General features: G+C 45.0%; 3 protein-coding genes across 7 annotated transcripts; all 3 read right to left on the reverse strand.

Moving 5' to 3' along the window:
- Positions 1 to 258: 258 nt before the first annotated feature.
- Positions 259 to 3032, reverse strand: gsdmeb (gasdermin Eb). 2 transcript variants are annotated; one of them, XM_057044712.1, is made up of 10 exons: positions 2882 to 3032; positions 2472 to 2683; positions 2206 to 2404; positions 1873 to 2047; positions 1672 to 1792; positions 1490 to 1597; positions 1273 to 1400; positions 1015 to 1177; positions 778 to 851; positions 259 to 672 (listed from the first exon to the last, which is right to left on the reverse strand). In XM_057044712.1, the coding sequence occupies exons 2-10, from the start codon at positions 2674 to 2676 to the stop codon at positions 463 to 465; spliced, it is 1383 nt and encodes a 460-aa protein (XP_056900692.1). In that variant the 5' UTR covers positions 2677 to 2683; positions 2882 to 3032; the 3' UTR covers positions 259 to 462. The 2 variants fall into 2 exon arrangements, with proteins under 2 accessions (XP_056900692.1, XP_056900693.1); XM_057044713.1 differs by having other exon boundaries at positions 2472 to 2679; positions 2882 to 3024.
- Positions 3033 to 3747: 715 nt separating this feature from the next.
- osbpl3b (oxysterol binding protein-like 3b) lies at positions 3748 to 20117 on the reverse strand. Of its 4 annotated transcripts, none has more exons than XM_057045263.1 (24): positions 19806 to 20117; positions 19596 to 19662; positions 14120 to 14271; positions 13026 to 13142; positions 12382 to 12435; positions 12040 to 12153; positions 11794 to 11952; positions 11585 to 11708; positions 11190 to 11293; positions 10855 to 10947; positions 10639 to 10783; positions 9871 to 10001; positions 9289 to 9390; positions 8338 to 8475; positions 7795 to 7888; positions 7474 to 7715; positions 6957 to 7094; positions 6812 to 6875; positions 6645 to 6723; positions 6416 to 6560; positions 5448 to 5592; positions 5242 to 5368; positions 4575 to 4697; positions 3748 to 4484 (listed from the first exon to the last, which is right to left on the reverse strand). In XM_057045263.1, the coding sequence occupies exons 1-24, from the start codon at positions 19872 to 19874 to the stop codon at positions 4388 to 4390; spliced, it is 2823 nt and encodes a 940-aa protein (XP_056901243.1). In that variant the 5' UTR covers positions 19875 to 20117; the 3' UTR covers positions 3748 to 4387. The 4 variants fall into 4 exon arrangements, with proteins under 4 accessions (XP_056901243.1, XP_056901242.1, XP_056901241.1 ...); XM_057045262.1 differs by having other exon boundaries at positions 8338 to 8469; positions 19596 to 19707; XM_057045261.1 differs by having other exon boundaries at positions 8344 to 8475; positions 19596 to 19707.
- A 110-nt stretch (positions 20118 to 20227) lies between these two features.
- LOC130532555 (uncharacterized protein C7orf31) lies at positions 20228 to 26830 on the reverse strand. The gene is made up of 10 exons (XM_057045264.1): positions 26475 to 26830; positions 23517 to 25927; positions 23287 to 23373; positions 23138 to 23197; positions 23012 to 23041; positions 22750 to 22919; positions 22595 to 22671; positions 22349 to 22520; positions 22163 to 22242; positions 20228 to 22078 (listed from the first exon to the last, which is right to left on the reverse strand). Exons 3-10 carry the CDS (start codon positions 23346 to 23348, stop codon positions 21314 to 21316), a joined length of 1416 nt encoding a protein of 471 aa, XP_056901244.1. The 5' UTR covers positions 23349 to 23373; positions 23517 to 25927; positions 26475 to 26830; the 3' UTR covers positions 20228 to 21313.
- Positions 26831 to 26918: the final 88 nt, after the last annotated feature.

Here is a 26918-nt window from a genome sequence, read left to right on the forward strand (position 1 = left end):
TAAATGTTTTACCAGATTTATTAAATGAGAAATGTAGTAAGGTGGGTGGTGGTTGTAGCTCAGTGTGTTGGCCCAGCAGACACTGGGCTATGAAGCACTGGGTTCCTGGTTCAAGCCCCAGAACAGACAAAACATGGAAGTCAGAGCACTTCCAAAGTGCCCTTGTGCAAGGCACCAAACCCACAAATGCTGGCAACCCACCCAGGACTGCCCCCAACCCAAACAGCACAGCCAAAACAAAGAAACACTTCCCCAAGACAGAATGATGGCATAAAATCAAAATTCTCCAACCACCTTTTATTTGGCTTGTTTCATAGAAAGTGAGTAAAATTACAAAAGTCGATCAAAACATTGAAATTTATAAAGCACCAAAACATGGCAGTGGTGAAGGCACCATGACTGTGATTCCTCTATTACCTCATTCCTGCACAGTGACAACTGCTTCTGGCATCTTCTCTTCAGTCACTGAGCCAGTGAGGCGAGACCTCTGATGGCGATGCACGTCACGAGAGGAAGGTGCCTCGGCTGCTGCCCGACCTCCGCCCTCAGCACGCCGCCTTCCCCCCTCCTCAGAGACATACCCGAGGAGGCAAACAGACGCTCGGCTCTCTCGTAAACATCTCCGGCCCCACCGCTGGGAGGCCCCTCCCCCTCCCCCAACACACACCGCACCTGGAACGGGAGCGTTAACCACTACATACCCACGGTGCGTGATTTAAGGAAATAAAGGCAGGAACGCGCCGTTCTAGGCGCCTTGTTCATTCGGTCATTACTTACACAGAGTTCCAGGGTGCGCAACGCTTCCGGGCTGCAGCACGTCTTCAGCAGAGCGAGACATTCCTCCGTCATCTCTGAGGGCAGGAAACAAAAGCAGATGTTAAATTTACAGGGGTTTTCAGGCATCTCCTGGCAGATGAAGGTGACCACATACAACAGTGTGGGTGTCATTCCAAGCAATCCCTGCCTACAAGGTTAAAACCGCAATTTTCAACAGTCATCAAAGCGTTTTCTTACCATCCATGGCGCTGACAGTGAGGTAAAGAGCTGTGAGCGTCGGGGCCAGCTGGTCCGCCTGGGCCGTCTGCTCCAAGAGCTCCAAAATCGAGTTCTGTTCCTGAGACTCCGCGGCTGTAACGTGCCCCAGAGACGCCCTCTCATCCGGACACGCCTGGTCCAGCTGAAACAGGGGAAAGAGCAACCATTTAAGTTTGCTGCATTGATGGTGACTACTGCCACCATCATTCAGGGACGTGACCTCTCGGCGCCGCTCACCGCCCTGTGCAGAGAGCTGACAGCCCCTGGCTCCCCCAGGACCTCCGAGAGTTGCTGGAGTAGAGAGGACCTTGTGCTGAGCGGCAGAGCGGAGAGCAGGTGGAAATGTTTACTGAGCATCGCCATTTCTACCCAAAGAGGAAAACAGGTTAATAAATAGGTGACATCATGAGAATGGGGCAAACGTCGGGCCGGAAAGTGCTAAACAGCACTTCACCTTGTCTGAGGTGGGTATTTGCTGGAGCTCCTGTGACACCCGCCGCTGTTGTCCGGGGGGGGCCGTCCACTTCAAAACCTCCCTTAACGTCTGACATCAGGCACAGCTCTGTGGACGCCGCAGCGCATCAGACGGGACGAAGGGTTCTTGTTGAAATAAACCACTGATCTCAAAGTTCTCACCGAAATGTCCGTCGTGTCGGATCTCGAGCTCGGTGACGGCGAAGGCGATGGTAGTTTGGACGGGAATCTCCATGGTAACGTTGCTGTCCTTCATTAAGTATGCGTTGTCCTTCAGGAAAACCTGCAGATCGGTGCAGTTTGACAAGGACTTTGAAAGAAAATAGTCAACATGTGGCAGGGTAACAGATTCTGATAGGACACCTTCGGTCTGGCGAGTCCACAGAGGCTCAGTCCTCCTCCACACTGTCCTCCCTGCTGGACCTCCTCTATGACGGAACAAGGCTGAGTGGTCACAATGCGCTCCTTCACAATCCCAAAGGTCCGTCTTGGCTTGTCCTTTGTCTGAAGGATCAGACAGTGGGACATATCCAGGAGCCTGAGACAAAGGGTTTAAATATGTTCAGTATATGCAATGAATTATGAGGGAAAAATGAAAGAAAAAAAAAGCCTCTTGTTCAACTTAACAGGTTGTACGCTGGATATCAGGCGATGCAGGGTTGTTTTCCCCCATGTTTGAGCTAACTCATCACTAACCGGCCTTTGCAGTCTCGCAGCAGCTCCTGCATGTCCACTTCTTCTTTCTTCAAACTTCCAAAGGACATGTGGAGCTTGGACGAATCTTTGCCCTCCAGGGTCACACTGGACTGTAAGGGGCTGAAGTTTGCACCCACATTTCCCTGTATGTTCTCACCATACGTTCCGGTGTATTTGAGGAAGTGTATCTCTGCTATTCCTGTTGACAGGCACAGATTATCAATTTCACTTTCATCGACGCGTCCACCGTCGCCACAGATGCGTACCTGGCTTTATAGGCGGCTCTCCTGTTAATATATCGTTGAGCTTGAAATCAGTGGGAGTGTATTTTGGCTTCTGCCAGAACCAGAGGCGTTTGCGCTCCACCACGACTGTCAGCACGGAGATGGTGTCGTTCGGGCTGGACACCGGGATCAGCGACCCTCCGACCTCCACCTCCTCCACAAAGTTCCGGGTAGCTGCGGCGAACATGTCCTGGCTTGACGCATCCAGGTTGTCAAAATTAAAAAATAAAAATAAATGATGTATCCATCTACAGTGTATCTTTATATAACTGTGAGGATGTAAAGAAGAAAAAAACAGCTACATGCTAACAGTAATCCTAAATCTGGAAGCGCAGCCTGGAACTCCTCAATGTAAAAAAGTGAAACTAGTAGAGATATGATCGACCGCTTACCCCCTTCCTATCGTTAAGATCTGGACCGGGTTTCCTTGTCTGAAACCTTTGCAGGAGTGTTCTGACACTGTCCGTGTACACTGACACTCCTTCAGCTGCGGACAAAAGACGATGAAAGACGCTGACAGGCCACGCCCACAACCGGAAGCGTCAACGGTGTCAACGGTCAAAACCCAATAATATTACTAAAATTAAATAATATTACTAAAAATAATAAAGGAAATCCTCTATTTCTAGTCGTGTGTACTATGCGTAATAGAAATATGTATTGCTTATATCTATAGTCATTCCATAACTATATTAGTTACATTTCTTAATGCAAAACAATGATGAAAATGCTTAAAAAAATAATCTTACAATTTTCCTATACAGAATATTAACTGAATCTGCTGTAACACAGACATTTCTTGTGTGCTGTTCTTTCAAATGTGCTGCTGGAATTTGTAAAATTTCCCTAAGGGAGCCATCACAAACTTATAAATTCATTATTCCATCCACTCATTCATTTCGCGATGGAATGTCTGTGATTTCAACATGATGTGTTGTTATTGATCTGTTGGTCCTGCAATATAGAGATGTATTCTTTTAAAAGTAAATGTTCAAAAGGAATTTTCATAGACCATAGTAAAACCTGAGCTGCAAATCATGTTTCTTCTTCCAAGGGCAACCCGTAAAATGATTAGCTTGCACCTCACTGCAAACCATAAACTGGTGACCTTTAACCCTGGTCCCATATATTTATCATGTCTCTGAAAAAAGTTGTGAAATAAGTAACATGTACCATGTAAACAAAGATTCTTCTTAGCTACATACATGAGTTAATAAACAACATGGTGATATGGAGAGTCATGAAAACAGACAAAAAGGAAGCATCACAGGTTTTATTTGAATCCCAGAGAGCTTGAGGATAATGGACAGAGTGAAAAAAAGGTTTTGGTTTGATATTTGCTGCTGCTCTTAGTTGCACAGTCATTCATGTAGCCATAATAAAAGAAAGACATTTGCACAAAGGAAGAGGCAGTGCACGGTTTAAGGAGGGGGAGTCTAATTTTGTCTACGTTACAAAATAGAAAACATGAATTAAAATAGAATAGAAAGAACCAACTACCGGAAACAGCAGTGAGTAAGGCATCGGGCAAGTGCTGAATACATATGAACTTAAACAGAATCGATGACATGTCAAGTTTCATGTCAAGTAGAGAATGTTGAAGACCAGTTAAACTGACCAGTAGGTGACTGCATTTGACACCGATGTACAGTCAATGATGACAGGTAACTGTTTGTCAGGTGAAACCGAAGGCAAAATACACCAAAACATATCAACATTCTCATTCTCAGAATCTCAGCATCGACAGGTTTCTACAACCTTCAGAAGTGATTGTTGTTAAGGCAAAAGTGCAATAAACAGGATTGAAAGTATGTCCATTTCCTTTACTCAACTGGGTCCAATACAGATGTCACCAGAACTGGCCTGGATCAGAATGCAGCTCCAAATAGGGCAGCGTGTCACCACAGTTTAGGGAAGTCTAACTGGGAGAAGCCAGGGTCCTTCCTCAGCTCCCAGTATGTGTTGTTGCTCACCCAGGTATCGTCACTGGTCTTTCTGTGGACGCAGGAAAAAAGCAAGACTGCAGTCAATGGGCTGCTGTTGAACTCACCATATCTGAGGATCCGGTGAATCTGTTGCACTTGCCTGAAGAACTTTGGTTGGTGTGTGAGGTTTTTCTCTTCCAGCTCTTTCCGCCGCTCCCTCTGCAGCTCTTCTATCCTCTTTTTCTGCTCCGCTGCAGCCTCCACGTTTCCCTCCTCCAGCAGTCTGCAAGCGACATGTGGGCTCATTCATTATGCAAACAATCATCATCAATCCACTTTAGATCCTCAGACATTTTCAAGCGTCGAGTCGTTCAAAAAAGACATTGAGACCCGTTTCGCCTGAAGGGAAAATTATGGGCTTACATAAAACCAAGTGGACTAAAAAAAAACACATTTCTACTGTCTTTTCCCTTTAAAACCGTTCATAATCATAATCATAATTTGTGTTCTTGCATATATGATACATTAAACCTTGGTGTTAAACGCATTCTTTAAAAAAAAAAGTCATTACTGTTACTGCTTTGTAAAAAAATGTTGCCTTTTATTTTATAAGGTCTGATGATTTAATCCAGAAATATGGTCAGAACAGGTTAAGTGAAATATATCACATGTTATTAAAGCCCTGGAACAGTCACATGACTGTCACCTGACCACCACAACAGGATGTTAAGTATATGTTGCTAAGGTCAAGAATAAAGCTGGATAGATTAGAAATTCAGGCCTTCCAAATGAAGCCATCAAATTCCCCCTTTAATATTTTGTCCTACCTTTGGTCCAAACGCAGCCGGGTGTCTGTGGGTGGCAGCAGAGCTTTAAGGGACGGCTCCAGCTCGTTCAGCTCAATGGCAAACTTGGAAAAACCGTAATGATGCTCATAATCCACTGGCATTGTATCTGGACGGCAGAGAGAAAATCCCCTTCACTATGCTTCACAATGATATTATTGGTGCATTAATGAAGAAACCCATCGTACTGGCTTTCCAGACACATGTGGCCAATGGTGGCTCGCCGCAGTAAATGGCCTCGTTCCACTTTCCGAAGAGCTTGTGGATGACTTTTCCTTTACGATCAGTGATAACTGCTTCCACCTCATTCACGCGTGGATTCCAGTATTTCGACTGTGAAATGTAGAAGACAACCATTGAGTGCCGGGGGGGTGGTTGGGTGGGGCTGCTCATCACCCTGTGTCCTCATACAGTCAGCAGATGTTGCTGCTGCTGTGCAGCCCTGAACCGTGAGCTTCTGTTGCCCTTCTGGAGAATTTAATAAGCTGGGAGGAAACATGATGACTCCTGACATGCCTCGACTAGATATCCTCCACAGCTTGAGGGGAGGTGGCACGGGCGTGGGGGGGTATCCTTCAAACACTAAACCAATTAACCTTCTCCTCTCTTAAAGGAGTCTTCCATACCTGACATTGCAGATATCGCTGCAAAAAAGGTTTATAGACTAATAACTAATGTGGCAGTATTTGATGTAGCTGGGGCTGATACATGTACCATATATGTCACTTGCAGCTGCGTGGTGAATGTTCCAAACATATACTAAGTTTATGCAACTCTTTACTCTATTGTCCTGCGTGTATTTGACCAGCAGACCTGTCTTTAGTAACTGGAGCTGCTCTATTGAATCTAACTTGTCTGTTGGGTTGGCTGTGACAGCTCTGATATGAGTTGAGAGTAGATCTGTTGCCTATAGAGCCAATGGAAGGCTGACAGGGCTGTGACCTCAGCCCTGACAGAACGGCTGCAGGACTCAGGTCTGCCCCTCTGAGCCCACCGGGCTGAGAGAAGGAGACGCTACAACAGTTATGAATGCGGGGATCGGGGTAAGCGGGGACAGAATGGAGGACAATAAGATGGTAATTGATGATCAGCAGCTTAATTAGCTCTACTGCAGTGGAAGTGTAGCATGTGATGCGTATACAGGCTAATGTCATACCTTAATAAAAGTGATCTTGCACTGACAGATGTCACTGTTGTTGTTTTTGATGTTGATCTCTCCGTAGTGCTCGATCCAGCGCGGTCCGCTGAGAAGGTTGTGGATGCAGGATGTCACATTTTTCCATTCATAGTGGTCTCCAAATCTAAAAGCAGAGATTGGAAATGTGAGACATGGGTGCACATTTATTTTGTCACGATCACCCCAGTCGCAGAGGCAGAAGACTCACTTTGGCAAATGCACATTAGTGGTGCCTATAGGAAAAATCTCCATTGATTTCCCCCAGAACTTGTTCTTACACCTCAGGTCTGCAAAAGATACCATGAAAGAAGATCATTTAACCCTTTCATATCCATCCATTCCAACACATCTTTGTCAATTTGTGTATTTAATCACCTTGCCAGAAGACGTAGTCTTTAGCCTCTGCATGACAAGCAGAGATTGGTGGGTGGTGGCTGACCTGTGGTCAGAGGATTGATTGAGTGATGCTTTACGTGTCCTCTGGATGATCATGTGACCGTGACTGATGAAGTCTACGTACCTGCTCTGCCACAAACTTAAAGCCTTTATCAGGCCTGTCACATTCATACGTCTCTCCTAGAACGGGGTTGAAAGGCTTTCCTCCGATTCTGTAATAGCTGAAAGTGTAGATCGACACCACAAATGTGGCAATGTATACCTAACCAAACAGAGGGTGTAACGACAATCAAGGTTTGAGGCACAAGGATATGATTTAAGCATTTCTGATATTCTCAATATTTCTGCCGTCGTTTTCCCAGGCCAAAACACATTGGTCATTTATATCTCTATCCTACACCACTTTAAGATGACTGTTTTCAAAATGTGTCCATATTAAATGGAAGAGCAAAAATCACTACGTCATCCAAGGCCAATGGTAGAGTCTGCTTACACGTTAGTGGTGTTTACAACCACGTCTCCCCTCATTTGCTGCTGGTTATTGCCACCTCTTTCTTTGAATATTATAGTCATCCCCCTGAGAGACAGAAGTAAAAGCAGCACAAAGGTTTCTTTTTGCCCTGAGCAAGAAGCCACCTCACCATACGCTGGAACGGGTCGGGCGTGTCAGCGGCCTTTTCCAGCAGCTCGCAGTACTCCAGCTCCTCACACATCCTCTGCAGGGTGTTAAGCGGCTCATTGAACTGGACGGGCATCTTCACTTTGGAGAGCTCTTTGCCGATGTTGTTCCTGAGGATGTCCCACAGGCTGATGTTGATTTGGGGGCTGGGGGAAGGAAGACAGGATCTACGCACAGGGACAAGACTCCCCTCTTCCACGGAGCCTGGAGACATGAGATGGAAAGGTGTTTAATGCATACATTGTAATGTGTAAACCAAACCCCCCATAGAGTCTCTTTTTACTTGAATTTTGTTGGTCGGCGTCCTTCTCGTTATTCAGATTATCCGTGGTGATGTTGTCACTAACGTCGCTAATGCAGGACTCGTCTTCCGATACCTGAAGAATCCAAAGAAAAACTGTAGCCCAGATAAGAAATAAAACTTAATTCTACCCGCAGAAACGTCTCAGAAGGTCACTTTTAACACCCCGTCATAAAAAGATCTAATGTGTCGGAAATGAACGGTCTCAAATATGGACTTGACGTATTTTTAGGTTGACTTAAGAAGTAAATATGGCGTAATTTCCTCACACCAGCATCAGGATTCAGAGGCTATTGAAACATTTAACATCGTTAGCAGACAGAGCAAATATCCCATTACTCACGATTAATTAATTAATCTATTTTCCATTTCATCCTAAAGATGTCATGGCCCATTAAAAATCACTCTTCGCATCATTACAATGGATCCATTAGGTGGTTCTGAACAATGGGCCTGGAACCTAATGGAGCTGCCTCCCTGTGAGGGTGGGAAACGCCACTATTGCTGGTGTTAGTGTTCTCTCACATCCACCTCAGAAGAACTGGTAGACAATAGGAACTCCTGAGCGTCAAAGAACTCATACAGGGACTCCGCGACGGACGCTCTGCTCTCACAGGACACCTGTTGGACGAGGTCATGGGTAGCAGCTGTGGCGTCCTGTTTCTGGGAGAGATGACATTTAAAGGTTTAATAAAACAGCCTGGAGGGAGGAAAAATGGATTTGCACGAGTTATAATTCATTTATTATCTCTTAATAATAGAGTGTGTAGCTCTATAATAATACACACTTGGTCTACTGTCTTTTTATGGACTCACATGGGGCAGTCCTCCACCTCTTATCCTAATCACAAATCTCTAACCTTAACCCTGACCCTGACCTTAAACCACGTTTAACATCAATTTAGCAACCAAGTCAATTTAGAAACCCACTAAGAGCCCTGTAACAGTGTGACAAGACAAAATGTCCTCACTTTGCTAGTGAAATTTTGTATTCTGGTCCTCACTATGTAGCATTTACAGTAAAGATACACACACACTCACACCTACCAAACTTAATTACACAGATGCAGCGTTTCTCATGGAACTAATCGTAACGTGAGCACATTTGTCTTTGCCTTGTTAATTATCCTAAAGATAATTCCAGAGGGATTATTAGATCAAAGAGATTTTAATGTTGCTAATAAGCAGACCAGGTCAGTCGCTGAGGCAAATGAGCTCACGCAAACAAAGGGATTACATTTATAGATGATAACGTGGTGAAGCGTCTGTGTCTGACACGTGCTCGGGGCAAATAACGTGTCTTTATTCACAGCTACTGATGAGTCGGTGAGAGGAAAGCTAGCTGAGCGAATCTGAGTTAGAGTAAAAGACTGCCCAGTTATCCTGTGGCAAATTATAGGTGGTGCAGGATGAAAATAAAATGAATGATGGTAATAATCACAGTCATCAGGGCGAAGGAGGAAGTGGAGTACCCACCTGCACATGAGGGGAGACGTTTACTACAACGTCCTCAACGATCTGAGACTCAGAGTGAATCTTGCGCAGTCGCTCTTTCAGCTCAGAATTCTCAGCTACAGCCTGAAAAACAACAACCGGTTTAATGAGAGTTTAATGCACCGATTCAAAATATGAATGGAGTCACATCCCCAATTTCTATATGTGGAAAGTTAACATCTGCGTGATCACACAAGGACAAGAAACCAGAGCTTAGAGCTGAAAAGTATATTAAAATAAGTATATTATTCATATATTAGTGCCTGTGGAGGAGCTGTGTTGGTGAACACTGACTATCAGCATTTAAGGGAAGAAGCTACAGGACAATGAAGCTTTTCAATTGATAGCACAGAAACAAGCGCATGATTGTAAAGGAAACAGGTAGGCAGGGATGAGAGCAGCCAGGCATCCCTGCGCCAGGCTCGCCGATGTGTCACCGCGGGTACGTGGCGTGGGAGGAAATGGCATCGGAGAGGAGTGAAAATCTGATGCAAAATGAAAACCCTGACATATGTCGGGCAGCTTCCCGCGTGAAAGTGTCTGAGTTAGTGTGTTTTCACCCACCGCCGCCAACGCGTTCTTCAAGCCAACAACCTGTTGCGATGTAGGGGAGCTCGTGTCGTTGTCCAGATATTGTTTTAACCGCTCTCTCTCTGACGTCATGGAGCTCAGGGCTGATTTCATGGTACTGTGCACTGATAGAAAGAGGCGCTCTATTTTAATTTCAATGCAAATCTGGCAGATAATAATGGCAGATATGTGAAACATCTATTAGCTCCCATTACTCTGCTCGCCACAGAATCTTGTGTTGTACCACAATTGCGTGCATTGGTGCTTGAAAGTGAACATTACCAATGGTAAGAGTACTCATTTGTTTATCAGATTAAGATCATTACAGGCCCTCGGTGGTCATACTATTGAGCGTGCATTATCCTGTTGAATCGAATTAACTCAGAATCAAAGAGCGGCCACATTACGCAGAGCTGCGTGGCACAAAATATCTTGCATATGTCATATAGAAACCACATATTTCTGAAAAATGCAAACAAGAAAGGTGACACTTGTATTTTTCTACGCTTTTTAAACAGGCGCAGATGTAAAAGAATGAAATCAATCAGATTAAGAGGTGCTCAAAGACACCGAAGTCAGGGGGAGAAATCTGGGCGTGTTGATCCGCTTTCTCATAATCTGATAACTGCTATTATCTGATAAAGCATGTCACATTATTTGGTTTACACGATCACTTCCATAATCTGTTAATCAGATAATGATTGGATTTTTATGCTCAAGTAAACAGGCTCAGTGAGTCCGGTTCACTCAAACGTGGCTCACAGTTCGAGGCCACTCGACAGAAGTCCTCCTGCAGCTTGGTCACGTCAAGGCCACAAGGCAGGGACTCGCCCTCGTTCTTGTCGTTGCAGAGCGTGGTGGAGAGGTTGGGGTTGGAGGCATGGAGACGAGGCATGCAGCTGGGTACCTGCCACAGAGCCGCAGGAGTCAAACACAGACCCAAAGAGTTTTGTGCGTACCTGCGGTCTCCCCACACACCTGCAGCGTTGTTTTGACGTCTTTGTTGTTGTGCTTAACAGGCCATTTCTTTAGAAGCCTCTTCTCTTTCTTCGGGCTCTCGTATGCAGATACCTTGAGAGTTATTTTATGAAAAAAAAACAAATCAATCAAGGGAAATGCTTTATGGCTGTGAGGACAGTCTATATTTAGCACACAAAGATTTAAGGATGACTAAAATAGAGCAGAGAAAAAAAAATGACAAAAGAGGAACCCGGAGAGGCAGTTTGTCATAACGCTGTCACATTTGGTGGTGGTCTTATTTAGTTAGATCTGCTCTGTGCACGAGAGCTACACAAATCACAAATAGTGCAGACCTGCAGCATTTGGATGGATGGAGCAGAGTAGGTCCGATGGAGGGCTTCCATATTCTGTTGGAGGTGACTGAGCTCCAGCAGGTAGTCCTCACATACAGATATATCTGTTCATTTAAAGATTATGCAGTAAAAAAGCAGGAGAGAGAAAACCAGATGAATCTCACAGCTGAATTACAGCTTCTTTTAATTACCAATGACTTCATACTACAAAAAAAAATACAGAAACCAATTAATCCTGCGAGTCTCTAAATCATCATTTTATATGGTTTCACTTTACAACCAACTAACAAACCTGTCAGACAGGTATTAGTATAATTAGGAGTAATACATTAGGATGTCACACAGAGCCGAGTCTCAGGACAACTGTAAATCATGGGGCAGCTCTAAGCTCTCACCTTTGGAGCACCTGTCCATGTCCTCGGAGGAGTGGAGCCAGGCTGCTACCTTACCCTGGCTGCTACAGGTTAGAGGGGAAGCTGCAGTAGTGTGCACGGTGGACTGTCTCCGTATAGACATGCACTGCAACGGCAAAGAGACGCAGCCATGTCGCATATAAAATAAGAAAACAGTATCCATGAGTGCACCTTGAAGTGTTTGTCTATACCTTCTTGATGGGGGCGTTGTCAGGCACGCTAGGAGGGTTGGGGCGCCAATGGAAAGGATAGCAGACGACCTCCTCATACGCGGCAATCTCCTTCTGCCGATAGAGCCGGTGGTGACGCAACTTGGACACCCAATTATCAAACAGGTCCTGTTCTTTAAGCTGAAGGACACAGACACATGCACTTTAATGTTAGCATTCTGTGGCTAATCTGAATAACCCGTTCCTTTTTGTGCTCTTGTCCTTTACCTTCAAGTGATAGATGTTGTCTTCTGTGTCGAGGTCAATGCGCATTGATTTTTTCTTGATGGCCATGACCGAGAGACCCACATCAATGCTGCCTCTGAGCTTCCCTTTCTCCAACTGGAGGACGACAAGCACCGAGAGGAACACGTTTGATGCTAAACGAGGCATTTCTGTGTTTCAACAACAGCAACAACAATGTCGACTTCAGCAAAAGTCACAGCAGATTGGTGTCACTGACAGCGAGGTTGTGAGGGAACGGGGGCCTTCAGCGCCAAGATGGATGTTTCTGGGGAATACAGCCAACACAAACATTAGGGTGCCCTCTGCAATCCCTTTGATACTCACATCAGCGAGGCACTTGCTGTACTTGAGAATGCCCTTGTCCAGGGAGAAGTATCTCTGGAGGGAGAAGAGTGTGCGTTCAGTGTCTGGGTCTAGAAATTCCTCTATATGCAACATGCCTGACAGCCAGTCTGAGGTCATGGCTGTGTGCTTGTGAGATTCTGATTAAGCATGATGTTAGAGTCCCAACTGAGAAAAACATATCCTGGTCTTGTGTCTGCCTGAGTTGCTTCTCCTTCTCCTTCTCCTCCTCCTTCTCCTCCTCCTCCTCTGGGTGAAAGTGATTCAGCTCTTACTGTACATCACCCGAATAAGCGCGTTGAAAGCAAAAAAGGCCAGAAACGCTCAGGCTTTAAATCAATACTAAATGTATGCAGCTCTATTAAGCAACAGGCCATCAGCTAATGCACGTCTGCGCGTGAAGACGGCATCGCCGAGGCAACATCATCTCAGTGAAAGCTTTCAGGCTGAGCCTTGACCCAGGGCTCACGTGACTCGTCACTGGGTGATCTACTGAACAAGCACATTCAATTAGGTTAAGAGACGAACGGCGCGTGTCAGCAGAACGTTTGTCGGAACTGACGTCCAGCTCTCCCCCCGTGGACCGAGTGGGCCTTTTTAAGGACCCCGCGGGTGTTAGCACGTACCGTATTATATCCCTTCAGTGGCCACCTTCTCTTCTTCAGTATCTCGCCTTCGTGTTTCGGAGGTTCCGGGACATGATCGACACCTTCGCGCAGGCCCCGCACGATCTCCCAGCTGTCCTGTGGACGAATTACACCAAAACAACAGCGTGACACATACACATTGAATTCACCATGCTGGTAAACCATAAGGTTCAGAGGATTTTTTTCTTCTGCTTTTTATTTATATCACAAAACCAGAATAACTGATGCCTTTCCTGAGATGAGATGCGTCTAGATCAGAGATGTTTTTACTGTTCAGCTGTTCCAGAACGTGACTAAACAGCATTCGTTAAGCAAGCCGAGCGTGTCTACAGTGGCCACCCCCGTTTCTGAAGGGCACTGGGTGATGAGGGGGGTGTGGTCCCTGGGCACGTTCAAGCCGTGATTCAGCCGTCACTAAATTACCCGAATGCTCTTCCGCAAGGTCATGACACCTTCAGGGAGAAAATACGGTGACGTAACTGTGAACAGCGTGTGCTGTCAGCAAGTCTGAGTATGTAAAGAGCAACCGTACAGTATTTATTAAAAATGAAGCCATAATCTACTAATAACATCTACTAAGCATCTACCGGCAAATTTTAATTAACAGTCGAAGGCGTGGCCGACTAATGGCCAGCTTTCATTTTTTAATGATGCTATAGAAATCAAAATATAGTGTAATATTTTAGAGCAAATCCACATTTCTTTTTCGATTTTCGTAAACGGAATTCCACTTTTTGAATGTGACTATTCCGATAATGGAGTAAAGTACCGGTATTTCTATTGTGAAAACTACCAACAAAACATGTTCTTCAGATGAACGAGAGAAAGGCAGAGAGTCTGCGTGTTTTTCTCCCTACTCGGGTATTTTTTTTAAACAAATTTTAAACTAATTATAGGACAATAACCCAAATCACCCAAGTTGGGGTTTCCAATCAGCGTTAGTAAGCCCTTCTTTGACTGTACCCCTGAACTTGAATAACAGAATGCACAAGGCGGCAGCAAACTGTACATGGAGATGATGAGTGGCGAGGTCAAGCTCCTCCCATCACGCACACACACACACACACTGTTACCTTTTCGATGTCGTGTAAAGATGAGGAGCTGCTGTTGCTTCGCGACAAGGATGAAAACATCTGGGATATGAATGAAGTGAACTCCTCTGTAACCATCTTGCCGTAGTCTTCCTGATGCAAGTTATGGCTGTAGCAATAAGACCGTTCCTCAGCTAAAAAGAGAGCGGGAAGAGACGATTTAAGAAGCACGCCATTTAAAAGCCTTTTAGTCGGATCTCACTAAAAAATGCATTAGCCTATTCAGAGTCATTAGCCCCCCCCCCCCCATCGTGCAGCTGAATATGCGACGTAGTGAGAGACGCAGAGTTCACAACATCAGCAAATGTGACATATCTGGAAGAGATATAGCAAATGGAGAGACCTGAGGTTTGAATAATACATTACTCCTCAGCATCTAACTGATCGATTGTCAGAGGAACGTGCATCTAAACGAGAAACATGTTTACTTGTTATTAATCAATAATATTTTCAGACTCCTGGGCCAAATGAGGGCCAAAGTTTTCATTTTTCTGGTTGGACCAGACTATATGACATCACACACACCATTAGAACCTGTAAAATAAAATCAAACATCATGAGTAACACCTCAGCTCTACTAGTGATGGTTGGGGCCGATGTCATTAGGTGCAGAGTGATCTGTAACTGACAAAGCAGTGCACAGCTGGTGTTCTGGTGCAATGGCCGTAGGGCTCAACGCTAAACGGGGAGTGCATGTGTAAAGATGTAGACTCAGTGTGAACATAAGTGGTTCTGTTTAACAGAAGCAGCAGCTGGCAGTCGGATATGGGAGTCTGCGGCACCAAGTTAACGGTTGTATTTTCTCTACTTGAAATAACACCATTAAGAAGAACGTGGTACACCTTACGCTGCAAGGCATTCATTTTAGAATCTTTCGAACTCTGATGAGCATCTAACCATCCTCTCCTCTCCTGTTTTAGTCATCCACTCCCCACTGATCTCATCATCTGACATCCTTCAGGACAACCTCTCCTGTGATACATCACTTAAATGGAGGTGACACAGCACTATCAGGCGTCGCCACTCCTTTAATTAACTTTCTCACACAGGGTAATGAAGCACCGCTCTAAGTGGTCCCGATAAAGGATATTAGACTTCCGAGTCTGTGCTGCAAGATCGTGGGTCGTCATGGGAATGTTTTTTATGATCCAGAGGAGAAAGCAGACGCTAACAGAAGAGTCACTGACACTACAGCGCCCCACCGCGAATATGAGAAATGTCTGAAACCAGCAGGTGAGCATTTGCTGACGTCACTGCTGGCCCTCTGGCACTACTTCCTCTTACTGGAAGCACATTTTCATGTACATATTAGAAATGATATCTGCCAGGTGTCGTGGAAGCAGACACTTTCCCAGTAAGCGCTCTAGAACCAACATCCTCCCTCTGTTGACTTGCTCTCAGTTGTGGATGATGCAGTTCATGTCTTCTTACCACAGTTACTAACTGCACTGCACGTGGTTCCTAGGATCTGCACGGTGCACTTCTGTTTCCTGACAGAATTAAGAGTCTTTTGATTTTAATGGCTAAGCTTGTTGTATTTTGTATTTATTTCTGTTGTTGCTGACTGAAGTTAATTTATAACTAATGCTAATGCTTAATGTATTATAATAATAATAATACAGAGGGCAGGTGTTAAAGTTATTAAAGCGCTTGTCTCTCTTTGACCTTTCAGTCCTTGAATGATCAAAGATCAAAGCTTCTTTGATCTTTTAAACTCCAGAGTTTCTATTGATCCTATTTTTAAACGTGTTTTGGGGTTATTTCAGTGCTGCTACAGATATAGGTTCAGTTCAGCAGAACATTAAAGGTCCCTTTTTTAAAAAATATAATAAAGCTCTAAATCCTCAGCTGAGAAGTTGGAATTGGGCTTTGTGGAAGTTACAGATGGCTTCATTTCCTTTTAAGCTGCACTAATATAATTGGCAGAAGCTGAAAGCCCTGTATTACATTTGTCCATGTTGCAGATGTTCGTCCGTCCGTCCACTGAGTCGAGAGGCTGCCAAAAGGCTGCAAAGCCCAGCAGGCTTTCAGGCATCATTAAGGACGTGACTCACCAGAATCACCGTCTCACGGTCCCGCCGCCACCGTGCGACTCTCAGCAAAGCGGAGACTAATGTTTACAGAAATGGATGCTAATTTGAAGCCGGAGCTGCCTGTAAAAGACTCTCCCGCTGATCAGAGGCAGCATAGCTGCAGCTCGGTGATGGCGAGGGGAAACAATAACGTGAAGATACTGAAGGAATCAGCTCCAAGGGAAAATTAAGTCATTTTAAATACATTTAGAAAGGATACTTTTACCAACCATTGAGGATAATTAAAATGTTGGAGGTTCCTTGAACTACATTGCTCTTTTTATTTGCTTATTTATTGCAAAGCCCAACTTTGACTATTAAAAATATACTCTGACAAGCTGCCATCTTAATTAAAATAGCAAACACTTGCAGCCCTTCTAGGAAAGGCTGCAGCTTTATTTGAGTGGCTTTTAAAAATACCTTTCGGCCCAAGGAGAGTCCAAATAGATTCAGTTCCATGTGTAAAGAGCGACAACAGAACATTAGAGAGATGGTTTCAATGCTATGGATGATCGGTGAAGGTCACAATCAATAAAAAAAATAGATGTTGATGATTCAGATATGGAAGATGCTGCAAAGAGGTTCTCAATCATGTGTCTCTCTCTCTCTCTCTCTCTCTCTCTCTCTCTCTCTCACACACACACACACACACACACACACACACACACACACACACGTCAAGATTTTAGGGTTGATATGTCTAAAACTGACTGGAGCACAGAGGAGCGGCAGCAATATCTGATGGCAGCGTGAATCTCTCATATACTGGGATGATTGAAGGTCTAGATAATTACTGGTGCAGCGGATGTTACACTGATGTCTCGCTCCGACAGAGAACACCGAACCACCCTGATCCGATCGAAGATAGTAAAGATTACTCAGTAAAGTAGCAGTAATTATAAGTAGGCGCCAAATAATAAAACACTTTTTGAAAGCACAAAAGAATAAATTATGTGGCTGGGTTTTAATTCAGGTGTTGATGGTTTTACTGTTTAGGCCTGTGGACGGTTTAAATTATTACATTTTACATCGTTTATCTGCAGACGACCAGTGCTTGGTGGAGTAAATTACAATACTTAAATAAATTAAGTGTCAAGTAAGTGTAAAAAATGAGGTCAGGAGGTTCTAGTTGGTCCTGGGTGGAGGTCACTTTAGTTAATCACTTTCCAGCTTAAATCTTTCCTTGAAAGTCTTGAGGAGCGTAAACGGAAGTAGGGCACACTGAGGCCCATCTCCTTACATCCGTCTGCAGATTCAGGGCATCCAAGGGGTCTTAAAGGCTTTCCTAGTTTAAATATCCCTGGAGCGGCACCGCAGGTCCTTACAGTAGCATGTAGCAGGCCGTTTACCCCCGAGCACTGAGATGAAAGTGGCCTCCTCCCAGCTGGATATCTATTATTCAGCACACATCTCTGCATCAGGCATGTTTCCAGGCTCCGTCTGTGGCCGCGCCTTCTCTGACAGGGGTGCACAGATGGCGGCGCTCGCTTCTAATCAGCTTAATTCATGGCGTTTAGAGGTCGCCAAGGCTCCTCCAAGGCTCCTCCAAAAATTCATCATCTCCCAGTTTTCTCTAGTTCAACTTTTAGGTTAAAATAAAGAACAGAAAAAAGGAGTTTGGCCCAACACGGAACTCATTTCCAAGCATGGAATAAGGATTATGCAGAGACGGATGGAGCTCGCCTCCCTAACCTGCTGCGTGGGACCTGTTTTTCTTCATGTATTGCCTGACACATGACAAGCTCTCATCACACCACAATGCATCCTGTTAATCAGCCACATCCTCACGGCCCTCCTACGCCCCCGATCGTCCTCTCTTAACCTCCCGCGTCCCTCCCCCCTGCAGGGGGTGAGTCTGACAGCCTCATAACTCAACACTAGTTCATTTGGCTCATTAAGCTGCAGAGTTGAGTCACAGATGAGCTGGATACTCACCTAAGAATAAAGGGGGGGGGGGGGTCCTAAACATCCTAGAGTTTGGGGAGAGAGCTCTCAATCTAGTCTCTGTGAGTGATGGGATTCAGCCTCTGCTTCTTCCAAATGAAAGATTAATGGCTGTTCTGCTGCTCTGATTAGGATGCAACAGTAGAACCTGCGCATCGATGATCCAATTCACTCTTTAGAGTCAACCTAATGTGCACAACACTGGGAGGGCTGTCGTTAGATGGCTTAAGAGCTGACGTGGCTGTTGGGGGGGGGGGGGGGGGGGGGGGGCAGCTACAACAGCACAAGCAAGCTCCAAGTTGTTCAAGCAGATGCATTTAGACATGGCGTCGCGTGTTTCCCTATAGTGAGCAGAAATAAACTCTTCTGAGAAAGGTCTTTGCCTCGTGCCTGAACTCTTTGTATGTGCTCCGGTCGCTGTTGTGTTTTTTGGTGAACACACACACACACACACACGAACACACACGGATTTTCAGGCCCAGATTTGCCACTGCTGAAGTTTAATTTGCATATCAAACGTTAAAAAATAACCCGGAAAATCAGCCGCAGACACCCGTTACTCCACTGCCTCCTCAACGAAGTCAACAAAATCATCAAACTTTTATAGATATTAAATATCACATTCAAAAGCAGAAACTTTTCAATGATGTAACGCTGAATGAGGATTCCATTTTCTAACTATGAGCTCTACATTATTTAAGCGAGAGGGGGCTTCCATCCTTTAAGATTGTGAGGATTATGAATAATAAATGAAGGATGACCGAGACGAGGGCGCTCCAGTGATAACATGCCGTCGCCTGTGGAGGGAACTCCCGTCATGGTTAAAACCATTTCTACTGAACGTCAGCTGGACTGTCTGTTCTGTCTTTAGATGTACCAAAGAGGCAGCAGCTAATCTTTGGGTAAAAAAAAGGATCTGAACTTCTCCATCATTACTTACGAAAGCCTGAAATTGAATCCACCTATAGAAGACACATGAAAAGGGAAAAAAGGGTCCAGTAAAAGAGGAAACACCTGCTGCCACATCCTTGGCACACTCAGGGCGGCTGAAGCGTCGATAATCTAATTTCTGTGTTATTTAGTGCAGATAGAAGTGAAGATCGGTGCTGGAGGGTATTACTTATAACTGCAGCCCTCATGACCTCATTCATTCATTCATGTTCCTCAATGAGGGAACCACAACAGGAACACCAGAGTGAAGAAGGTAAAAGTAAATCCTGACTCTTGAAGAATGGCGCTTCTCGTTTCCTGCACACACACACACACACACACACACACACACACACACACACACACACACACACACACACACCACAACCAACGACACCATCTTGCCAACATCTTCATCATCCTCATGATCTCATCTACTGAACAACAACAGCTACACATTATTCCCACTTTAAACACGTCTTGGTTGGATCTATAGGGTGATGCAGACTTACAGGCATTTAACTTGTTGGTACTTGTCACGGGAAGACGGATTGGAGTTGCCATGGAGACCAACGGAGACTGTTGGCGTGCAGAAGGTAACTTGGCGATAAGTATCTCGTTTGGCTTACAAGATTTGGGCAAGAAATGTGACAGCAACAGTTGAAAAAAGTATTGCATTATTTTGAACGAGACAAAAAAAAACAAGAAAAGGAAACACTTACCTTGATATTTTGAACTAATCTCCAGTCAGGAGGTCTTTTAATGGAGCTCAGAGCAGAGAAGACATCCATCTAGAAGCCAGCAGCCTCCCACGGACGGTGCGAGCGTTCCGCTTCACCGTAGCACTCGGATGGAGCCTCCATCATGCCACCCATCGGTGTCGCTGGCGCTTCTGGAAATGTACAAAAAGACGAAAGCCGCGCGTAAAGACGCACACGTGCGCACCCTCGGCGCAGATAACGTCAGTCTGTGTCTAAGAGGAGGACGAGAAGGAGGAGAGGGAGGAGGAGGGGGGGGGACCCGAAGTGACGGACCGAAGCCAAACTCCAATTAGAATGACGTCAGGTTAGCGTCACCCCCCCCCCCTCCCCCCACCCAACACCACACCACACCACCACAAACACATCAGTGTTTTTATTTTTATTTATTTTTAATTACGGAGATTTTCCAAGTATTCCAGAGGTGCTTCTGTATCTGATGGGGTGGCGTGACGTCCACCTTATCTTGAAACTAGCACAGCCTTTGTTAGTACTCATGTTTAAATCAACAAATAAGCGGAAAAAAACAACTATTTCAATGTCCTCGTACAATTTTAATAAACCTGTGATATGCTGCCATCTGCTGGCAACATTGGTGACTCACAGGGTGTTCAACAAATATAATATTAATATTATTATTAATTAATATAATAATTATCGCACATGCGCGATCAACATGCAATCTTGAATCTATACGTGCAAATTAAGAGATACTTGAGATGACTATATATTTTGAAATATATAAGTATCAACCTTTTACAAACTACCATTCCCTAAAAAAACGACGAGCATTTAAACTGCTGATGCTGGCCTGGTCCATTTTTCTTTTTCATGTCTTTTTTCTCCACTGAAGTCCAAATGAAAAGCGGTTATATCTTCCAGGGCTGCAGGCTTGCCGCTCAAGGACTTTGCTTTCACAAAAATAACGGCTTGCCTTTCAGAGCGGCAGATTTGACTTCAACGGAGAACGCGTGCAAAGGCATGTTTTCTATTCACGCAAGCTACAAGGTTACTGCGGTGCCTACAGCATAACGCAGAGATTGATTTCATAACCCAGGCAACGCAATGATCCGTGCCGAACCCCGGGTCACATTTGTGGAGGGAAAAAATCCAAACACGGCACAAATTGTCTCTTTTCAAAAACGGAATGACCACAGTCTTCAGATGAGCTGTAATTTGAATTCAGGGCCATTAAATATTCCTTCTGTGTGGAAGGTGCAGGTAGACTGAACTCCTTCAAATAAGCTTTGAAGGTTTTCTTTTATTCCACCCTTACAATCATCAGAAATGGCTTATGGGAGCTTTATATAAGACTGTTATTGTGTAACAGGCTGCAAAGTTGGATGAAGTGAAATATTTGAGAACTAGCATAAAAAAAATCTGAGGATATCTTCAAATCACATGTCGGAAAAATCTTCATAGTTGTTTTATGACGAGGATGTTTAAAAAGTGAATTAAAGTAGCTATTCCATTTAGCCGCGGAGATAGCAGCAGTTAATCCCAAAGAAGTTGTGTTTTCTGCCTGTAGCCACACTGTCCCTGAGATCGACAGCTGCTCCTGTGACGGAGCTGTTGAAGCTCCGATGAGCTGCTGACTTGCTGAACGAGCCCTGGAGCTCCAGCAGGGTGAGGGCTGCAGCTTCCCCGCGTCTGGCCGCCAGGCGAAGCCCTGAGGACGCAGGCGGCCTCGGCAGGACGCGGCGATGTGACGCGCTGCCCTGCAACGCCTTATCCCGCTTGGATGGGTCATGGTGTGATCCCACTCCTGCATCCGCCAGGATGAGGTCAGATCCTCCTCTTGCTGCTGTCACTGGCTGAGTATTCAGCTCTGTGAGCCTTTTCTCTCCTTCGGACTCTAATTCTGGCTGGGGCGGAGCCCACTTGTACTGGTGCGAAGGCCGCTCTGCGCCTGAGCTGTGGTGGGAGTTGCTTTCTTTGCTGCCTGGTGACACTTGCTTTAGAATTTCATCAAATTGGACTTTAAAGTTTTCTCTCTTCCTAGGTGAGATATCCTGGGACCTTGCAGAGGCACTTGTTATGTTTGAATCTGGAGGCTCAGTATACTGAGCTGTGCTCAAATCCGGTCGGTTTTGCTGGTTCGTAGCAAAAGGAGAAGCGCTCTGGTCTGGATTCAGGTGCCCAAGAGGGCCGTGGGCCGACCTCTCGACACACATCTGCTGTCTTCTGCATTCTCTCCTTGGTTCGGTGGGAAGAAACATGGGAATAGACGTTTCTCTCTGTCGGGAGAGGAACTCACAACGGGTTAACGGTGCTCAATGTGAATGTTGACCGAAACAACAACGCCGCTGGTTGATTTTTACCGAGTGTGATTTTGTCCGAGCGAGGTCAATCACGTTTTCACTGAAGTCATCTGTCTTTGGAGGCGCGGCTGGCCCGGACCCTTCCACAAACAAGCTTTGATTGACGTAACCGACATGAAAAGGTGGATGCAGTGTAGTAGCACTTTCTTCCCCTCTGATTTGTAATTCCACCTTCTGCATCTTTACCTGTGTGCTGCAGCTGGTAGGAGGTGATCCAGCGAGACCTCTCCAGATTTCTCAGCATGTTACACGTCCGCTCAGACAACGATGGGGACAAGTCCCAGTCATAGAGTTTAGGGTTGGGAAACACAGCCTTTGGAGGAGTGGGGTGAAACACCTGCTTCTGTCCCCCCGATTGCTGTGTGTGATGGAGTAAAATGTCACCAGAACAAATGTCTTGGATGATCAGAGATGATAAGAGCATTTACTCACAGGAAAGGATCCATATTCTTCAGCGCTCTTGCTGGTTTTTGTGGGGGACTCCAAGAGTTCGTGTCTATATGAGCTGCCTGTCAATGACAGTCCTCAGAAACGTCCTCAGAGATGTCTGATCTTTCACCTCTTGTCACAGAATGTGGCTTTCTTACCCTTTGTTTTCTTCAGCACGCTCACGTCTGAGTTACGGAACGGTCGAGAAGATGCCCTGACTCCAGGCTCTGGGTCACCTGGAGGGTAGAAGGATGGGAACATTGCAAACTTCGAGATGTGGGATGAATAAGGATGCTGCTTTGGAATTGGGTTGTTTGTCATTTTGTCCCTATTAGAACCACAGAAAGAGAGAAGAAAATGAAGCGCCTAATAGACATCCCCCCCAAATATCTGCTTAAAAGACACAAAAAAGGCACTTACGCAACATTTACATCTGTTGGTTTTGGTAGGCTGAGAAAATGAAAAACAAAATAAATGTTATTGCTGTGTCTCATTATAAAGAACATATGCTTAAATGATCATGTTTAAGGGTTGTTGTCTACTCACGGATGGTCACCAAAACGGACTATTCTTTTCTTCCCAGTCCTATTACCGGACTGGGTTTGTCTGGTGAAGTAACAATTCAGAATTAAACTGCTGAGGACTTAATATGCAGCTGTCCTTGACTTTCCTCCGATCCTTTTTTCTACACTCACACAGAAAGAACGGCTTCTTCACGGCCGCCCAGATAATGGCTTTGTGCTAACCTGCCCTCCATTTGTTGGCTGGAGCCTTGACTCCGACTAAAAGAGCAGATTCTGTGGTTTTAAAGCAACACTCATCACATGAAGGTTACCACAAAGAAACGACAAACATGCAGATCTCTGAGAATCAACTCGCTGACAGGTGAGCTGGTGGATTTCTCTTTCAGGCTTTGTTCTCAAACCTCAGATGTGAAGATGTGTTATTGTCCCGGTCCTGGAACCTTCCTTCAAGCTCCAAACTGGATCAAAAAGATCTGAAGCCTTTGTTGACAGGTCTGGACTCCGTCGTCCTAGGATGCGACTTCAGAACTGGGTTGGGATTCCTGTGACAGCCGGACTGATTCTATTACCATGAACAATAGATCCAGGGTGGGTGACACCTAATCCGGCAGCATGTGAGCAGCTACATGTGGTTTAGAAAGCTAAAAAAACACACAAACAATAAAAGACACAGCAACAATCTACCAAACCCAGACAGAATGCTGAGGCCTATTATAAAGCTCATTTCAAATCAAGGCACAGTTCCATTTTACTCATCGTTACACTATTTAGGCAGATAATCGCTGCCAATCAAGCACACCACACAGCCTCCCAGTGCGAATCTGATAATAGTGCACAGTTGCTGTAATGGAACATGAACCCCAATAAAGACGAAATCAAACTGGTTCTGGATCCCGCGGGATGGCACCTGAGCCAAGCTGGGTGCAGGCCGTGTTGGGTTGCAGGGAATCGCGTTTGATCGTCTCTTATTGCTCCGCCACTTGTTCGAGCAAAATGTGACATCGCTCCATCCAGGAGATGCGTTCCACTCTTAGGCTGATGCGAACGATTTTCTGGAACGTTCTCTTCTGTGCTGCCATTAGTGTCATGAATATCTTTGAGAAATCAAGCAATTATATGCCCCCGTAAAAACAAAAAGGAATTTTAAAAAAGCTGCTGTTATATCACCGGGGTTTGCAGAACTTTTCCTATTACACAGCTGGTTTGTGTAATCCTCAACTCTGTTTGATGAGATTTTCCCCCAATTAAGGAATCTCATTCTGTAACCCCCAAGAGTGGGAATTTAAATAATCCCTGATTTTACGCAGCGATCCCAGAAGGCCTGAAGGTGCCCTGACTACATCTCAAGTTAGGTCTAATAAACTTTTTCTCCATAGTGAAAACAACAACAACCTCACTGCACAACAATTAAAATGAAACCACCTTTGCTCTTTCTGCACCGTTTAAAACATCAGAAAACTTCAATCTGAGTTGGGAAACCTCTGATTAAGCAGCACAAAACCAGGATTTAATCAGTGAAGCCGAATCTCCCTGGATAAGCCTTGGTCTGCACTATAACAGCCAGAATTGTCTTGTTTGTTACCCTTAAAAAAGGGGGGGGATTCAACTCTCTGCTTTTTAATTGGGATTCCCACGAGACCTCGAACACTTTCAGCAAAATGCTCAAGTCCTATCAAGCAGCCTGAGCTAAGTCCAGTAACCAATTACCCTGCTCTGCCCCAGCGGAGCCGCTGCTCTCTGGATTACATTTCTTGCTGCTGCATTGTAAATGTGCCACCGCCTGCAGCCATTCCACATCTATAAGTGCAGATGCAAATTGATTCTTAAGCCCTATGGGCTGGAGGCAACACACCAAGTGGAAATCTGTTCAATCACAAGTTAACAATTATTTTACTTTCCTTTCCCCGACAAAGTGTGGATAATGTGGGCCAATCTGGGGTCTCCCACATGTGTTTAAGGGACGTGTAGTGGAGGTTTACTTGCTCTTTGTCACCCTCCCATCAATATTTGATGACTGAAAAGTTTTTTACCATCTGAGGCTGCACTCCCCACACAGTAACTCTGTTTTATGAAGACGACCTGCTTTTGGCAGATTTACTCAAGTTCCATATTCCTCACATTTCGTGATCCTGGGTTTACCTGAATATGCTGTTTGGTAGCTGAGAATTTTTATTCATTTATTTCTGTTTGTGTGTGAGGTTTGGATGGTCTGTCCCTGTCTGCCTGGCTTTCTCTGGTGTCAGTCTGACTGGTGCAGGAACTACAGCCGCAGAGCTCCAGCCAGTGTGTGGGTGTTTGTGTGTGTGTGGGAGGTTTATTTACCACTTAACTCCACGTTTGTCTCCCTTCCTCTAATGTTGCCTTGAACATTTTACATCCAGCATACACACAAAGTCATGCTTATGAGTGTTTTCATCTAAGTTAGAACAATAGACAAACACAGTCTGTTTTAATACATTCCACACAAAAACAACACAACATGTAAACACTTAAGTGCAGGGAGGAAAAAGTATGTGAACCTCTCGGCTAAAGACTTCTCCAAGAGCTAATTGGAGCCAGGAGTCAGAAAACCAGGAGTCCAATCAGTGTGAGCAGATTGGAGGCGTTGGTTAAAGCTGCCCGGCCTTATAAAAAACAAAACACAACAACAACACACACACACACACACACACCAGAGATTGCTGTTCTCAAAATGCATCACCTGATGTGAATCATGGCTCCACACAAAGATCTCAGAAGCCCTACAATCAGCCGCATGAAGGGTCCCAAATCTTCATTGTTCATGTGTCCACGTTAAGACTGGCAAAATATTCTGTGGACAGATGAAAGCAAAACTGAGTCGTTGGGAAGGGGGAAAAAATGTCGCAGCACATTGACATCAAAGCCTCATGGCAACTGTGAGATGTGGCGACGGGGCATCGTGGTCAGGGCTGCGCTGCTGCCGCAGGGCCTGGGCAGATTGGCTGCCATTGGCAGAAAAAGGAATTCCCAAGTTTATCAAGACATTTTGAAGGAAAACTCAAGCTGAACAGAGGATGGGCGACAGAACAGGCGAACAACACCAACGTATAGAAGCGTATAGATTCAACAGAATTTGCTTCAACAGAGGAGAGTTCTCCTTTTGTGGTGGCCCAGTCAGGGAGTCCTGACCCCGACCTGAGTGCCGCGCTGTGTGTGAATGGTGAACATTTACACATTGTGTAAAACACACATTTTGAAAAACACAAAAACATCTCCTTTTCGGTGCAGAAATCCAAGCAATCCAAAAGGGTTCACAGACTTTTTCTTGCAACTGCACTTTTCGCAGTCAACATCGATTAAATGCACCCAACTGGCAGCTTGAAAGTTTTGATTTTTACCTTCTTCTGTTTAGACTCTCCCTATGGCCATGCGGGTTCGTCCAGATACTCCTATGAATACGTGCGCGTTTAATTGGCGCTGGGTTTGAGCGCACATATTCCCCTCTCTCCTGCGATGGCCCGTTGACCTGTCCTGGGTGTGCTCCTGCCTCTGACTGCAAGGAAATACTTCACAAACAATCATTAAAATATGCTTATTTGCGTGCAGAACATGTCTCCAATAAACTAAAATCAGAAAGACTGTCAGACTAGGACTCTTTTGTGAGGCTGCGGCTGTTAGAAGAATAACAATGCCTCATCCATCACACCATTCTCAGAAATCCTTGAGCGAGAATTTTAAAAAAGTGCTGAATTTTTGAATGTAAAATTGTGATGCTGATCATTTATTATTTCCCAAAAACCAACCGTGCGACTCTTATTAGCATCTTTTCTTCCCCCACCCCA

The sequence above is a fragment of the Takifugu flavidus genome, chromosome 10 (assembly GCF_003711565.1).
Source record: "Takifugu flavidus isolate HTHZ2018 chromosome 10, ASM371156v2, whole genome shotgun sequence".
Lineage (NCBI taxonomy): Eukaryota > Metazoa > Chordata > Actinopteri > Tetraodontiformes > Tetraodontidae > Takifugu > Takifugu flavidus.

What these genes read in the sequence shown, in the direction of transcription:
- gsdmeb (XM_057044712.1), bottom strand. Translation starts at nt 2,676, where the DNA reads ATGTTCGCCGCAGCTACCCGGAACTTTGTGGAGGAGGTGGAGGTCGGA. An exon ending in GTGGACTCGCCAGACCGAAG is followed by an intron (nt 1,793 to 1,872) that starts GTGTCCTATCAG and finishes ACCGATCTGCAG; the next exon opens with GTTTTCCTGAAGGACAACGC. An exon ending in TCAGCTCTCTGCACAGGGCG is followed by an intron (nt 1,178 to 1,272) that starts GTGAGCGGCGCC and finishes CCCCTGTTTCAG; the next exon opens with CTGGACCAGGCGTGTCCGGA.
- osbpl3b (XM_057045260.1), bottom strand. Translation starts at nt 19,874, where the DNA reads ATGGATGTCTTCTCTGCTCTGAGCTCCATTAAAAGACCTCCTGACTGG. An exon ending in ACGTCAAAACAACGCTGCAG is followed by an intron (nt 10,784 to 10,854) that starts GTGTGTGGGGAG and finishes GCTCTGTGGCAG; the next exon opens with GTACCCAGCTGCATGCCTCG. An exon ending in CCGACCCGTTCCAGCGTATG is followed by an intron (nt 7,095 to 7,473) that starts GTGAGGTGGCTT and finishes CTGTTTGGTTAG; the next exon opens with GTATACATTGCCACATTTGT.
- LOC130532555 (XM_057045264.1), bottom strand. Translation starts at nt 23,348, where the DNA reads ATGGAGGGCAGGTTAGCACAAAGCCATTATCTGGGCGGCCGTGAAGAA. An exon ending in CCAACAGATGTAAATGTTGC is followed by an intron (nt 22,920 to 23,011) that starts GTAAGTGCCTTT and finishes TGGTTCTAATAG; the next exon opens with GGACAAAATGACAAACAACC. An exon ending in CTACCAGCTGCAGCACACAG is followed by an intron (nt 22,243 to 22,348) that starts GTAAAGATGCAG and finishes TGTTTGTGGAAG; the next exon opens with GGTCCGGGCCAGCCGCGCCT.